The sequence below is a fragment of the Schistocerca gregaria genome, chromosome X (genome assembly GCF_023897955.1).
Source record: "Schistocerca gregaria isolate iqSchGreg1 chromosome X, iqSchGreg1.2, whole genome shotgun sequence".
Classification (NCBI taxonomy): domain Eukaryota; kingdom Metazoa; phylum Arthropoda; class Insecta; order Orthoptera; family Acrididae; genus Schistocerca; species Schistocerca gregaria.
This window is the reverse complement of record NC_064931.1, coordinates 297,521,155-297,533,325: the sequence shown is the minus strand read 5'-3', so window position 1 is coordinate 297,533,325 and position 12,171 is coordinate 297,521,155. Positions and strand designations below refer to the sequence as shown.

Here is a 12,171-nt window from a genome sequence, read left to right as displayed (position 1 = left end):
AAACTGGTACAACGTTATGACAAGTGCATGAATATTGATGGAAATTATGTAGAAAAGTAGATTAAGGTACAGGCTTTCATGTAAAAATAAAATTATTGAGATATCTCAGCACGTCCTTTTTAAATTTCGAAATGGTACTTACTTAAAAACACGCCTTGTATTATTGGTAAGGAGGTAAGATTAAATGTTGAAGGCTTCCACAGTTCAACACCAATTCTTGTATTTATATTTTTCAACTCCGTAACCTTTGGCATTTTGCCACTGCAGGCTACAAAAGTATTGCTAAAAACAAGTGAACTGTGCAGTTCTGTTCCTACAGAGTGCTTTCACGATGCTTTTAGTTCAGCATAGAAAATGTTTGATGGGATGTTAATGTGTCCACCATAAACTTCTGTCTTGGAAAGAATGTGACAGGCTTGGGAATTCAGCATTTTTTTTTTTTGAGAACTTTCCAATTATACAATGTGGATAAGTTTTCAGAGCTGCCCTACTGGCAATTAAAAATGAATATGTGGTTAGTAAGCCAGCTCTGCTGCTTAAAAATTTGATATCTAGACGAGAAATGGTGAACAAACAGAAACTGTGCTATGCACAAAGCAGCATCTTTAAATATATTTTTATAGCAGTACTGTATTCCTTTAATACCTAACAAACTTGGTTGATTGTTTATGATACATTATGACATGTAGGTATGTCTGTTCTAAGATAGGAGAATGGAATGATGAGAAAAATTTTCTCTCTTTCACCTTGGGAATAAACATTTCGATTTTATGTCAATTTGGAAGCTTTTGTATAAACACCACTGCTTTTTTATTCATACAGTTTCTAAGTTTACATCAGATCATGGGAATCTGGGCCTTTTTAACATAGAAAATTTCAAAGTGGCGACAGAGAATTCAAGCTGGGATCCTGAAACTAGAGGGGCGATACAAAATCCATATTACTTCACAAGCTACATGTGCCCCTGAATGATAGTAAATGCTCTACACTGCAGTGCCAGTCCTTAGCTATATGGTGGCACTAAAGGATAAGTGTTTCAGGGAGATTCACTATTTTTGGATGGATTAAATTTGGCGACACTAGTTAATAGAAATTAACAGATAAAGAAGAACTTTGTTTTGGTCAAGGCAGAATCCCCAAATGCATTTCCATTCTTTTTTAAAATCATAATTTGACATAACTGTATGTCTCTTACTTACTGGAATAGTAGAGTTTTGATCAAACAAACCACCCTAATATTTCTACAGGTAATGAAACACCCTATAATTAGAAACAATGGGGTCAACAATTTCAAACCAAACGTGATCCCCATATAACCAAAAAATATATTAACTAAATGAATGAATGACACAAAATATAGGCCATGTGTGCCAATTACTCTTGATTGGTTGTCGCTGAACACACTGTTCATTTTTTGTACATATAGATGCCTGGGGATGGTCTGTTGTTCAGTTCTTGTTCCAGTTCATGTTCTTTTGAAAAATATTAAGATTTTGTAAATCACCACCACCTTGAAATAATATTTTCCCTGACTAAACAAAAATGTACTTAAAGAGTAAGGTATCTAATGTGGGGAGAAAAGGAAATCATAAAAACAATAATGTTTGCTGTCTCAATGCCCAAAACCTGCTTGATGATGGAGATAATTTCTGAATTTATCTGATAAATGAACTCCAAGAACCACAATCTTCACATTTAAAGAAAATAAACTGAAATTTCCGTTCCTGCCCCATCAGCCAAAATTACTACATGTTGCCTGTTTTAATTTTTGTTTCCTTCAATATTTCAAAAAATTCACCATGAGTGTGACAAGAGAAATTACCTGAGGATACAAACATTTACCATTATATGAGGGTATAAAAGCAACAACACATGGCTTATATTAGGGATTCAAATACACAGAACTCAGGAATAGTGCAGTGATACTAATACAATATTGGGGAAAGCATGGGAGATTAACTGAAAATGAAGTAATTTTTAAAATAGTCTTCACTTTCTGTGAAACAATGGGTTACCACCACAACTCCCCCAAAATAATTAATACAATGATATCTAGACAAAAAATTATGTTTATATAAACAAATTAAAAAACAGTAACATCCAATGTATAGTGTAAAAACCAGAAACAAAATGGCAATCATATCTGAATTCATGACAGTAAATATTCTTACCATGAACTGCAATCCAGTCATTTGTATCTTCACCATTTGGCAGCTGTACAACAGCTCGTAAATTAATTCCAGAGCTCAATGACGCTTGGGCTTGTTTATGAAGGGAATACCTTAAGGTTCCTGGTTCAAAGCTCTTTTTGGGACGGAAAGTCTGCAAGCAGGTAAATTAATAATGAAGTACATTTCTCGAAATCTTAATACAATCACTATTCACATCACCTAAATCAAGAGCAATGTAAATATAAATTCAAGTTATTAATACAAATGTTCACCCTGTAGCAAGTTGTTATTTGTTGACATTCCATACCACAGGCAAGTATCACATTCTCTCGTATCTACAAAATAACCAACCCAATGACAGACAGTGTAAAAAATAAAAGACTATGACACAGTACAAACACATTAGTAATAGTGACAGTGCTGGTGAAAGATAGGATTTGGAACCTTGCAGCTCATGGATAACAATGCTTTTTCACTGTTCGTACTTTTTCTTAGAGCCTACTTTCAGTCTCCAAAAAGCTACTAATGACACAGGGAAACAAAAGAAAGAAATAAAAAAGGCTCATTTCAAAAATTAGTACAAACACTGCGCTGTCAACAGATACACAGTGCCAAAAGTGTTATCTTAATCACGCATATACCCCACTTCTGTTAGTTTAGCCATATTTGCTTTATTATTATTCTAATCTTGAATCACAATGTTTACTTGTAATCAGGTTATTAATTTCAATCGGTAATGACCATCTTCAGTTTACCAAATGCAACATGCCACATCTGCTCACCGTACTTCCACCAGGCAGTCAGCAGAATGTTTTTGATCAGTATTTTTGGATTAGGTATTCAACACTAAATACAACCACCAAACCATTTGTGTCAGCTGAGGTGGTGTGTGAGTTTTTGTATTAAGAGTTTTGTTTGAGCTGTAGAGGTCTAGCGAAATTTGAGTTGTACAGGGAGTGAAAGGCTGTTTACAATTTGTACAGAAACCAGATGGCAGTTATAAGAGTCGAGGGGCACGAAAGGAAATGGTGGTTGGGAAAGGAGTGAGACAGGGTTGTAGCCTCTCCCCAATGTTATTCAATCTGTATATTGAGAAAGCAGTAAAGGAAACAAAAGAAAAATTTGGAGTAGGTATTAAAATCCATGGAGAAGAAATAAAAACTTTGAGGTTCGCCGATGACATCGTAATTCTTTCAGAGACAGCAAAGGACTCGGAAGAGCAGTTGAATGGAATGGACAGTGTCTTGAAAGGAGGATATAAGATGAACATCAACAAAAGCAAAACGAGGATAATGGAATGTAGTCGAATTAAATTGGGTGATGCTGAGGGAATTAGATTAGGAAATGAGACACTTAAAGTAGTAAAGGAGTTTTGCTATTTGGGGAGCAAAATAACTGATGATGGTCAAAGTAGAGAGGATATAAAATGTAGACTGACAATGGCAAGAAAAGCGTTTCTGAAGAAGAGAAATTTGTTAACGTCGAGTATAGATTTAAGTGTCAGGAAGTCGTTTCTGAAAGTATTTGTATGGAGTGTAGCCATGTATGGAAGTGAAACATGGACAGTAAATAGTTTGGACAAGAAGAGAATAGAAGCTTTCAAGGGTCGACAGAAGCATCGGATCCCACGCGTCGGGTTTGACCCGTGACGTAAGGGTGTTGTGTGTGACGTCATGACGGCGCGGAGTTTGGTTTGGAGTGTGGCGTGTTTGTAGATGTTATCGCGTTGTGGTATGTTCAGGGTTTTCGTTTGGGTGGTGCAATGAGCTCAGTTTCCTTTTGCTCATTATCAAGAATTGTTGGAGTGTTGGCTGTGTTTGTAGTGGAATTAGTTTCAGTGAGTTAACGATTTTGCATGAAGGTTAATTTAGTGTTGTTCGCTGTACGTCGTGTGGTAATTTTAGTAAAATTAATCGGTTGTTGTTTTTGTTCAGGAATGTATATGACGGATAAAATTAACACTGCGCAGGACAAGGGAAGTGTCCGATCCCAATATCTGGCTATGTATGTTGGTAATGGTATCGGGAGATGTTTTTGAGCTATATAGGCCAAGGGAAGTGTTTGATCCTAATTTATGGGATCGGAAGCTGCTGTTGAGCTGTATAGGTCAAGGGAATTGTCAGAGATGATATTGTGTTTAGTGGTATTTGAGGAGTTTTGTGACGTCTGTTATTTTCGTTGTTTTGTGTGGTTTTGTATTGGGGGTGGGTGTCTAAATTTGTTTATATTTAGTTTGCCCCCACCCAAAAACATCCCATTTCCCGCGCTTCTCCCATTAGTGTCATTAGGCTTTTTTGGAAATTGTGGGTGTTTGTTTTTCGATGTATTTTCGTCCTCATAATGTGTACATAACGACTTTATACGTGCCATATTGGAATCTTGGTTTGTGGTCGTTTCTGCCATGTTAGTGACGTCATGGGTCAAAGCAGACGGGCGGGATCGGACACTTACTTATTTCCGCTTTCGGAATGTGGTGCTACAGAAGAATGCTGAAATTAGATGGGTAGAACACATAACCAATGAGGAGGTATTGAATAGAATTGGGGAGAAGAGGAGTTTGTGGCACAACTTGACAAGAAGAAGGGATCGGTTGGTAGGGCATATTCTGAGGCATCAAGGGATCACAAATTTAGCACTGGAGGGCAGTGTGGAGGGTAAAAACCATAGAAGGAGACCAAGAGATGAATACACTAAGCAGATTCAGAAGGATGTAAGGTGCAGGAAGTACTGGGAGATGATGAAGCTTGCACAGGATAGAGTAGCATGGAGAGCTGCATCAAACCAGAGTCAGGACTGCAGACCAGAACAACAACAACATGTGGGATTTTTGGTATTGTGGTCTTCATCTGAGCTATGCAGGTCAAGAGAAGTTTACAATACCAATAGTGTTTCATTTTTGCATGATTGTCTTGAAAGTTGAGAATTTTGTGTGCTTGATTTGTGGTATAATACTTGTTTTGGAATGGTAACATTATCCTTGCTGTTTATTTAGTCTGTTCCTGCCCAAAACACCTAATCAAGCAGGTGTTCAATCAGTTTCATGTTATTGCTGGAGTTAAATATTTTGAGTGCTATGTATGTTTATTCACAGGTTTTATGACCAACATCATAGTCACCATATTGCACAATGTTGAAATAATTGTGCCCACCACTTTGATGACATCACGGGTCAAAGCTGACAGGTGGTACCACTATTTTTGGTTTAGTCCGAAAATTTAGTCGCATCATTATTGATTTCATTTTGAACCAAATAGAACTTAACATACAAGTAATTAAAGTCTCTTTTTCCCCCTAGAATTATAATCCTGTGCATCACTACTCTGTGACCTATAACTGCCATTAAAATATTCCATTAAAGCATTCATACACTATGAGACAATATAGCTTCAAAGCCAAGCTCTTGCAGAAGATATCTACTATATGATCCAGGATGAGCAACATGTATTACTGTTTGTGAATATAGTTGAACAGAATGAGTTATTTCTCAATGCAATGCTTTTTCAAGAAAATTGCAGATCAGTATCTGTATTGTCTGGTACTAATGCCGTGTTACTCTACTGAGCTTCATATCACCCTCATAATGGGGAGCATGCTGACTGTTTTCCATACAGACTAAAGAGAGGTCATGGAGCATAGCTGCTTGTTTATGGGCCAGCAGTTACTTTTCTGGACAGACTGAAGGGAATGCAAAGAACATAGCAGCATGTTTTGTGGCCTTGAGTTATAACTATGTCCACAGTGTGCGCAGTGACAGTATAATGAGACGTGCACAAACATTGAAAAACTATTTTTGTACTATAAATTATGTTGTGCAAATTATGTATAGTCAAAACAACATGGTACAACAAGGACCAAACAACTGAAGCAGTGCAGCTGTTAAAACAATGACCTCATATTCAGCACAACAGTTTTTTCCCCTGTTCGGTCACTTTAGTTAGGCTTTCCTAAATCATTTTAGGAAAATGCCGGGCTGGTTCCTCCAGCAAGGCCACAGCCAAGCACCTGTCCTATCCTATCCTCATAAAGATGTCCTTGTGTACTCTTATGTGTATATTTGAGCAACTTATTTTCAATGTATTATGATGACAAATTCTATATCATTGTGAGAGAATCTATAGATGTATGCATGAATATATAAAACTTATGTTCGATTCATACACACAGACAATTCTGTGAATGTGACATTTCTGAAAATTGTAAACTCCAGTGGAGAATTAGGGATCAACAGAAGCGTCTGATCCCACATGTCGGCTTTGACCCATGACATAAGGGTGTTGTGTGTGACGTCATGACGGCGAGGAGTTTGGAGTGTGTGTGGAAGTCGTCGTGTTGTGGTTTGTTGTGCTCTCTGGTGATATGTTCAGGGTTTTTGTTTGTGTGGCGTAGTGGGCTGTTTCATTTTGCTCATTTTCCAGAATTGTTCGAGTGTTGGCTGTGTTTGTCATGGAATTCATTTCAGTGAGTTAACGAATTTGCATGAAGGTTAATTTAGTGTTGTTCACTGTACGCCATGTGGTAAATTTAGTAAAATTAATTGGTTGTTGATTTTGTTCAGAAATGGATATGATGGATAAAATTAACAGTGTGCAGATCACAGGAAGTGTTTGATCCCAATGAGTGGCTGTGTATGTTGGTATTGACATTGGGTGATGTTTTTGAGCTATATAGGACAAGGGTAGTGTTTGATCCTAATTTATGGGATCGGGAGCTGTTGTTGACCTATATAGGTCAAGGGAAGTGTCCAATTCCAGATGATATTGTGTTTAGTGGTATCTGGGGAGTTTTGTGATGTCTGATTTCTTCGTCGTTTTGTGAGGTTTTCTATGGAGGTGGGTGTCTAAATTTGTTAATATTTTGTTTGCCCCCACCCAAAAACACCCCATTTCCTGCACTTGTACCGTTAGTGTCATTAGGCTTTTTGTGGAAAGTGTGTGTGTGTTTGTTTTTCGATGTATTTTCGTCCCCATAATGTGAACGTAATTACTTTATATGCGCCATATTGGAATCTTGGTTTATTGTCATTTCCGCCATATCTGTGACGTCATGGGTCAAAGCAGACGGGCAGGGTCGGACACTTCCGTATTTCCAAGAATTAGGGAGTAATATAATTTTTAAACTGTTGCTACATATATTAAGACAAACTGCTATACAACATTAAATAGCTATGAATGATCTGTTCATGGAGATCTAAAATATGAGGTAAGTAAGTGGCTGCATGCTCCTGGGCAACAATGTAGTAATCCTACTTTCGGACGTACCATCATAGTTAGAAAGCAGAATGATATGATAATGCAAGATACCAGCAATGATTTCTAGTAAAGTCATCAACACCAACTTTGAAGAGTGTTGCATATCACTGGCAACAACCACTACGATATGGTCATTTTATCCCTTTCCTGTAACTTCCTGAATTAAGTGCAGCAGATATTATGAAAGCTTCTGATGAAATACCCACACCAGTTTTCTCTATACTATTAAACAATGGATCCTTCCACACATGTACTGAAAGTACTGTAGTGTCATGTGAAGTATAAAAGCCAAATTATGGGTTAGCTGCTGGTAGCGAGATGCAATTTGATAAACTCTATGATCCTCTGAGGCACATTTAATTTAACTGAAACCTTAAATTTGGCTTTGCCAACACACATGCAAACTGTCAAGTTTCCACCTGACTTGGAGCTATGACTGTGCTACAGATCATTATGTCACCATGACTATGATTTTGTGTGTACACTTATTAGCTTCACCAACACTCAACCAAATTGTCACTTTTCAACCTGACATAGACATTGGGCAGATCAGTCTGTTACCACAGGCTACGTTCCAAACAATAATATATAATATAGACACAAAAAAATGTAGTCTGCATGCTATTCTCTTCCTCACAAAGGTGACATCCAGTATGGGTGGTTCAAGAGACCCATTACACCACCTTAAGTACGAGCAGATGTGCATTATTCAGTAGGTTTCATTTTCAATAAGATCCCAGTAGAGCTGAAACAATGACACATCCGAAGTCCTTGTAGATCTGAAACAATAACACATCCCAAGTATCCCAATCTAAGTTGAAACAGTTCTCTGAGGCACACTACTACTATAGGAGAACCTTACAGTAGTTCAGAATTTTTCTCATAATTTTTTGACATGCTCATAATGTTTTTGCATTTTCTTAATACTTTTGTTCATAAAGTTTCTAATCAGTGTAATGTGATCTATCTACTGGCTCATTCTATGAACAAATGGCTTTGGCTCACATGGTCACACTGAATATGATAAATAATAAATAAATCAGTTTGCCAATGAGGCATCACATTCGTGTCAATGTTGATGCCAGTGGCCTGAGGAAGAAGCGTATGCTTCTTGTACCAGTTTTGGATGGCAGCAGCACAGAGATTAATGGCTGGACCACTGTATCAGATGAAAAGCCAATGCTAAAAGTGTAATGACTGTAGGGTAAATGAAAAACAATTTTGCAATCAGTGCATCATCTCTAACCAACTGGAAAAGTTTGCTTAAGACTGAGATGACGTGTGCCACTCATTAGGTGTCATCTACACCTTATCACCATGCAATCCATCTCTGCAGCAAAAGGCAACTAGAGAGGCAGATGGTGCAAAGTTGTCTTTAGTGACAACAGCAGACTGTGCCATGCCGTAAGCAATGGATTTTCGCAAGTGTGGGACTGATGAGAACAGCCACAACTGAAATCACATACAAGACCATTTTAGGTAAGAGCTTACAATAACCTTACACCTGCTGTACTTGCTGGACACTGAACAGTGCAAAGACTTCTCACATTAACGTTTCTGCTCTTGAAGTTGATTGTTACCTGTTCTGACCAGCAACGACACCAGAATTGTCCCCCATAGAGCACATACAAGCTGCCATGGGACAACAGCTGATCTATTTCACATTCTTACCAACATTACCTGACCAACTGCATCAAGAAGTGGAGGAAGTGAGAAACATTATATTGTGAGATGGAACCCAGAACATATATAACACATATATGCAAAAGTACACGATTGCATTGTATAAACCACCCTCGTCAACTTATCAGCCTCCCATCAGTCTTCAATAAGATGATCTAAATCATTATTTCTCAAAGCCTCCATCAGCACCTTGCAACCGACCTACCCATTCCCAATATCCAGTTTGCTATTGTCCCAACTATTCCACTGGCAACTAACTTCTTTACCTTGCCTACCTAATCTCCCATCAACTGCATAAATGTATGTCTGCCATATCCGTCTCCCTTGATATCCAAAAAGCCTTTGACAGATATGGCATTCTGAACTGCTCTTCAAGCTACAAACCTATGCACTCCCAGTTAACTATGTCTGCATCCTTGCGTCAACACTATACTAGACGTCACAATCAATCCTGCTCCCGTATCTTTCACGCCACTGTAGATGTGCCTCATGGTTCTGTCCTTTCAACCTTCCTTTACATCCTGTACACTGCAGACAATCCCATACTGTTACCCCAACACACCTCCTGCAATATGCTGACACCACCACCTACCAAGCCACTCACCACACCCTTCATCTCTCCCATGCCTCCCTCCAATGCCACCTGAATCTCCTAGTCAAATGGTGTAATGCAGGAAACTTCGCATAACTCTACAGAAAAGCAAAGCCACCATCTTTGTTCACACCACTTGGTGTTTCCATCTTCCAGATTTCCATCTCTACATCTAGAACCACAGGTGGCAACTAGAAGTGAGCAAGATGGAGGAAGGAGAAAATGGAAGGATGGTGTGAGGTGGAGCACTGTGATTAGGGCTGGCAAGAGGGGTACAACTTGAGACGGGTTTCATTGTTGGGGGAGTGGAAATTGGTTAAAATTCCAGCACGAGAGGATAAGGCGTGGTGGTGTGTGGACTGACTAACACAGTAAAGGATTTAGGACTAACTCTTGACAGAAAACTAACATGAAATGTACAGCACCTTACCCATACAACACAAAGCCTGAAACCGGCAAACTACAAAACCTACTAATAGAGTGCACCTGGGGTCTATATGCTACCATTAGTCCTCACCCATAAATCCTTCAACCACACCATTCTAAACTATGCCAATACTGCCTGAATCTCTGCCTTGTCTAAACTCTGTAAGTTACTTGAAATCCTGGTAAGACATACACTCCACCTAGACTTCCACAGCCACCTACCTTCACAACACATCTTCTACCAACTCCCCCACTTCCCGTATCATCATCTCTACCTGGGGCACCTGCAGCTCCAAAACATTACCCGCAAAACCCAGTCCCAGCACCAAATTTCTACCCACTGACAATCAGCCCAGTATCCCTGCTGTATCCCACCTTCCACACACCTTATCCTCTCCCACTGGAATTTTAACCAATTTCCACTCCCAAACAATTAAATCTGTCTCCAGATATCCCCCTCTTTCCAACCCTAATCACAATGCTCCACGTCACACCATCCTTCCATTTTCTTCTTACCCCTTCATCCACTTGGCTGACTTCTGGTTGCTACCTGTGGTTCTACAGTGCCCTATAGTCATTCCCATCATTGCACCATCATGACAATTCTTAATATATCATCTAGTATCACCGTTACATCAAGACATAATTCGCATTCATAAGTGACAATAGATTAACTATAAAATAAAATCATAAAAACGAGTTTTAAAAACCATCAACATTTTCAATCTACGTGTATTTTATAAAACCCTTGTTTATTGTCAGTTGTTTTTACCTTAGTCATAAATATCGTTCACCCAAGTTTTCTTACAAAATCATCTTTTATATCTTTTGACCATCTTTTCAATACAGTTTATGGAACCTTTGGATTAACTGGGGATTCTATCCGCTGACAGCCTGCCTCCTTTGCGGACAATTGCAACAACAATAACTGAAAAGTAAACTGCATTGTTGTTACGGGAACCGATACAGTGATACTGCTGTACAAGACAACCTATCTAAATTGCTGTATGAATCTATGATTTACTGTGTACGAGCAGTATAACGTGTGTACCATGGCAAATTAGATTCCGGGTACCTATTTCCATTTTATCCAAATTTATACAGTAAAACAACAGAATTTGAGACACACCTCAGCCAAATCTTTGGCTCTTCGAACACTAATTAAAATCACTTAATCCGCTTAGTTAATAGAACTAGTTTCACTGTGGAGAAAAATGCAATCGTACATATCTACACTTCTCTCGTGACTTTTCTTGTCTTTGTCACATCAGTGTAGATAACAATATAAAGTTAAAAACAGAAAGTCACCAAAACAGCTGAAATTATGTGCCGAACGGCAAAAAACTAAACGTAAATAACCGATGCCGACCCGCTGGAGCGAGTCTACTTTTCTAAAAATATACGAGATGATACAGCACTCTGTCGATAATTTTACGCAAATATCACCATACCCTTCCTTTCTGGAAGAATTCCACGAAACCACTCAGTGCCATTGGTTTTGCCCATATATTACAAAACTTGTACACTCCACGCGCACAAACACCAAAACAAACAGGATATTGCGGTTGTCCCTATCGCTATACTACAAAGTGTATTCAGACTCGAGCGTGACAGTCGAAACAGGTGGATGCACGATAGTTCATGTTTCGATAGTGGCGTGTCGATTAAAAAGAATACATGGAAATTTAAACATTACATTATATGTTTTGGTAGTAGTTCTCTGTTCCGATAGCGTGCACTGACGGCCTACAAACTCCGGTCACAGGCTTAATAAACGAGTGTTTTAGTACAGATATTTTCCCAGAGCATTACGGCACGTACTTGTGTCCTCTGTAAAAAACAGTAATGAGGAAAATATTTAGAACTACCGGTCAGTTTCCCTACCCTCATCAGTGTCAAAAATATGTAATAAATGATGAAAGACAGGCTAACGAGTTACCCGAATGCATAAATACACTGACGGAAAAAAATCGAAACTCCAACAAGGAGCTGTGCGACAAAAACGAAGGTTGGTTGGAGTTTCTCTACACTTGAAAGACAATGTTTATTC

General features: G+C 38.6%; 1 protein-coding gene across 2 annotated transcripts in view; it reads right to left on the bottom strand.

The window, feature by feature from the left end:
* Window positions 1-11,739, bottom strand: part of LOC126297854 (MOB kinase activator-like 3) — a 41,296-nt gene extending 29,557 nt beyond the window's left edge. Inside the window, exons 1-2 of one of the 2 annotated variants that reach the window (XM_049989120.1) lie at window positions 11,573-11,739; window positions 2,172-2,322 (exon numbers count right to left, since the gene is read on the bottom strand). In XM_049989120.1, coding sequence (XP_049845077.1) covers window positions 2,172-2,322; window positions 11,573-11,614 — 193 coding nt within the window. In that variant the 5' untranslated portion in view covers window positions 11,615-11,739. The other variant, XM_049989121.1, reaches the window with a different exon arrangement.
* Between the last annotated feature and the right edge of the window lie 432 nt (window positions 11,740-12,171).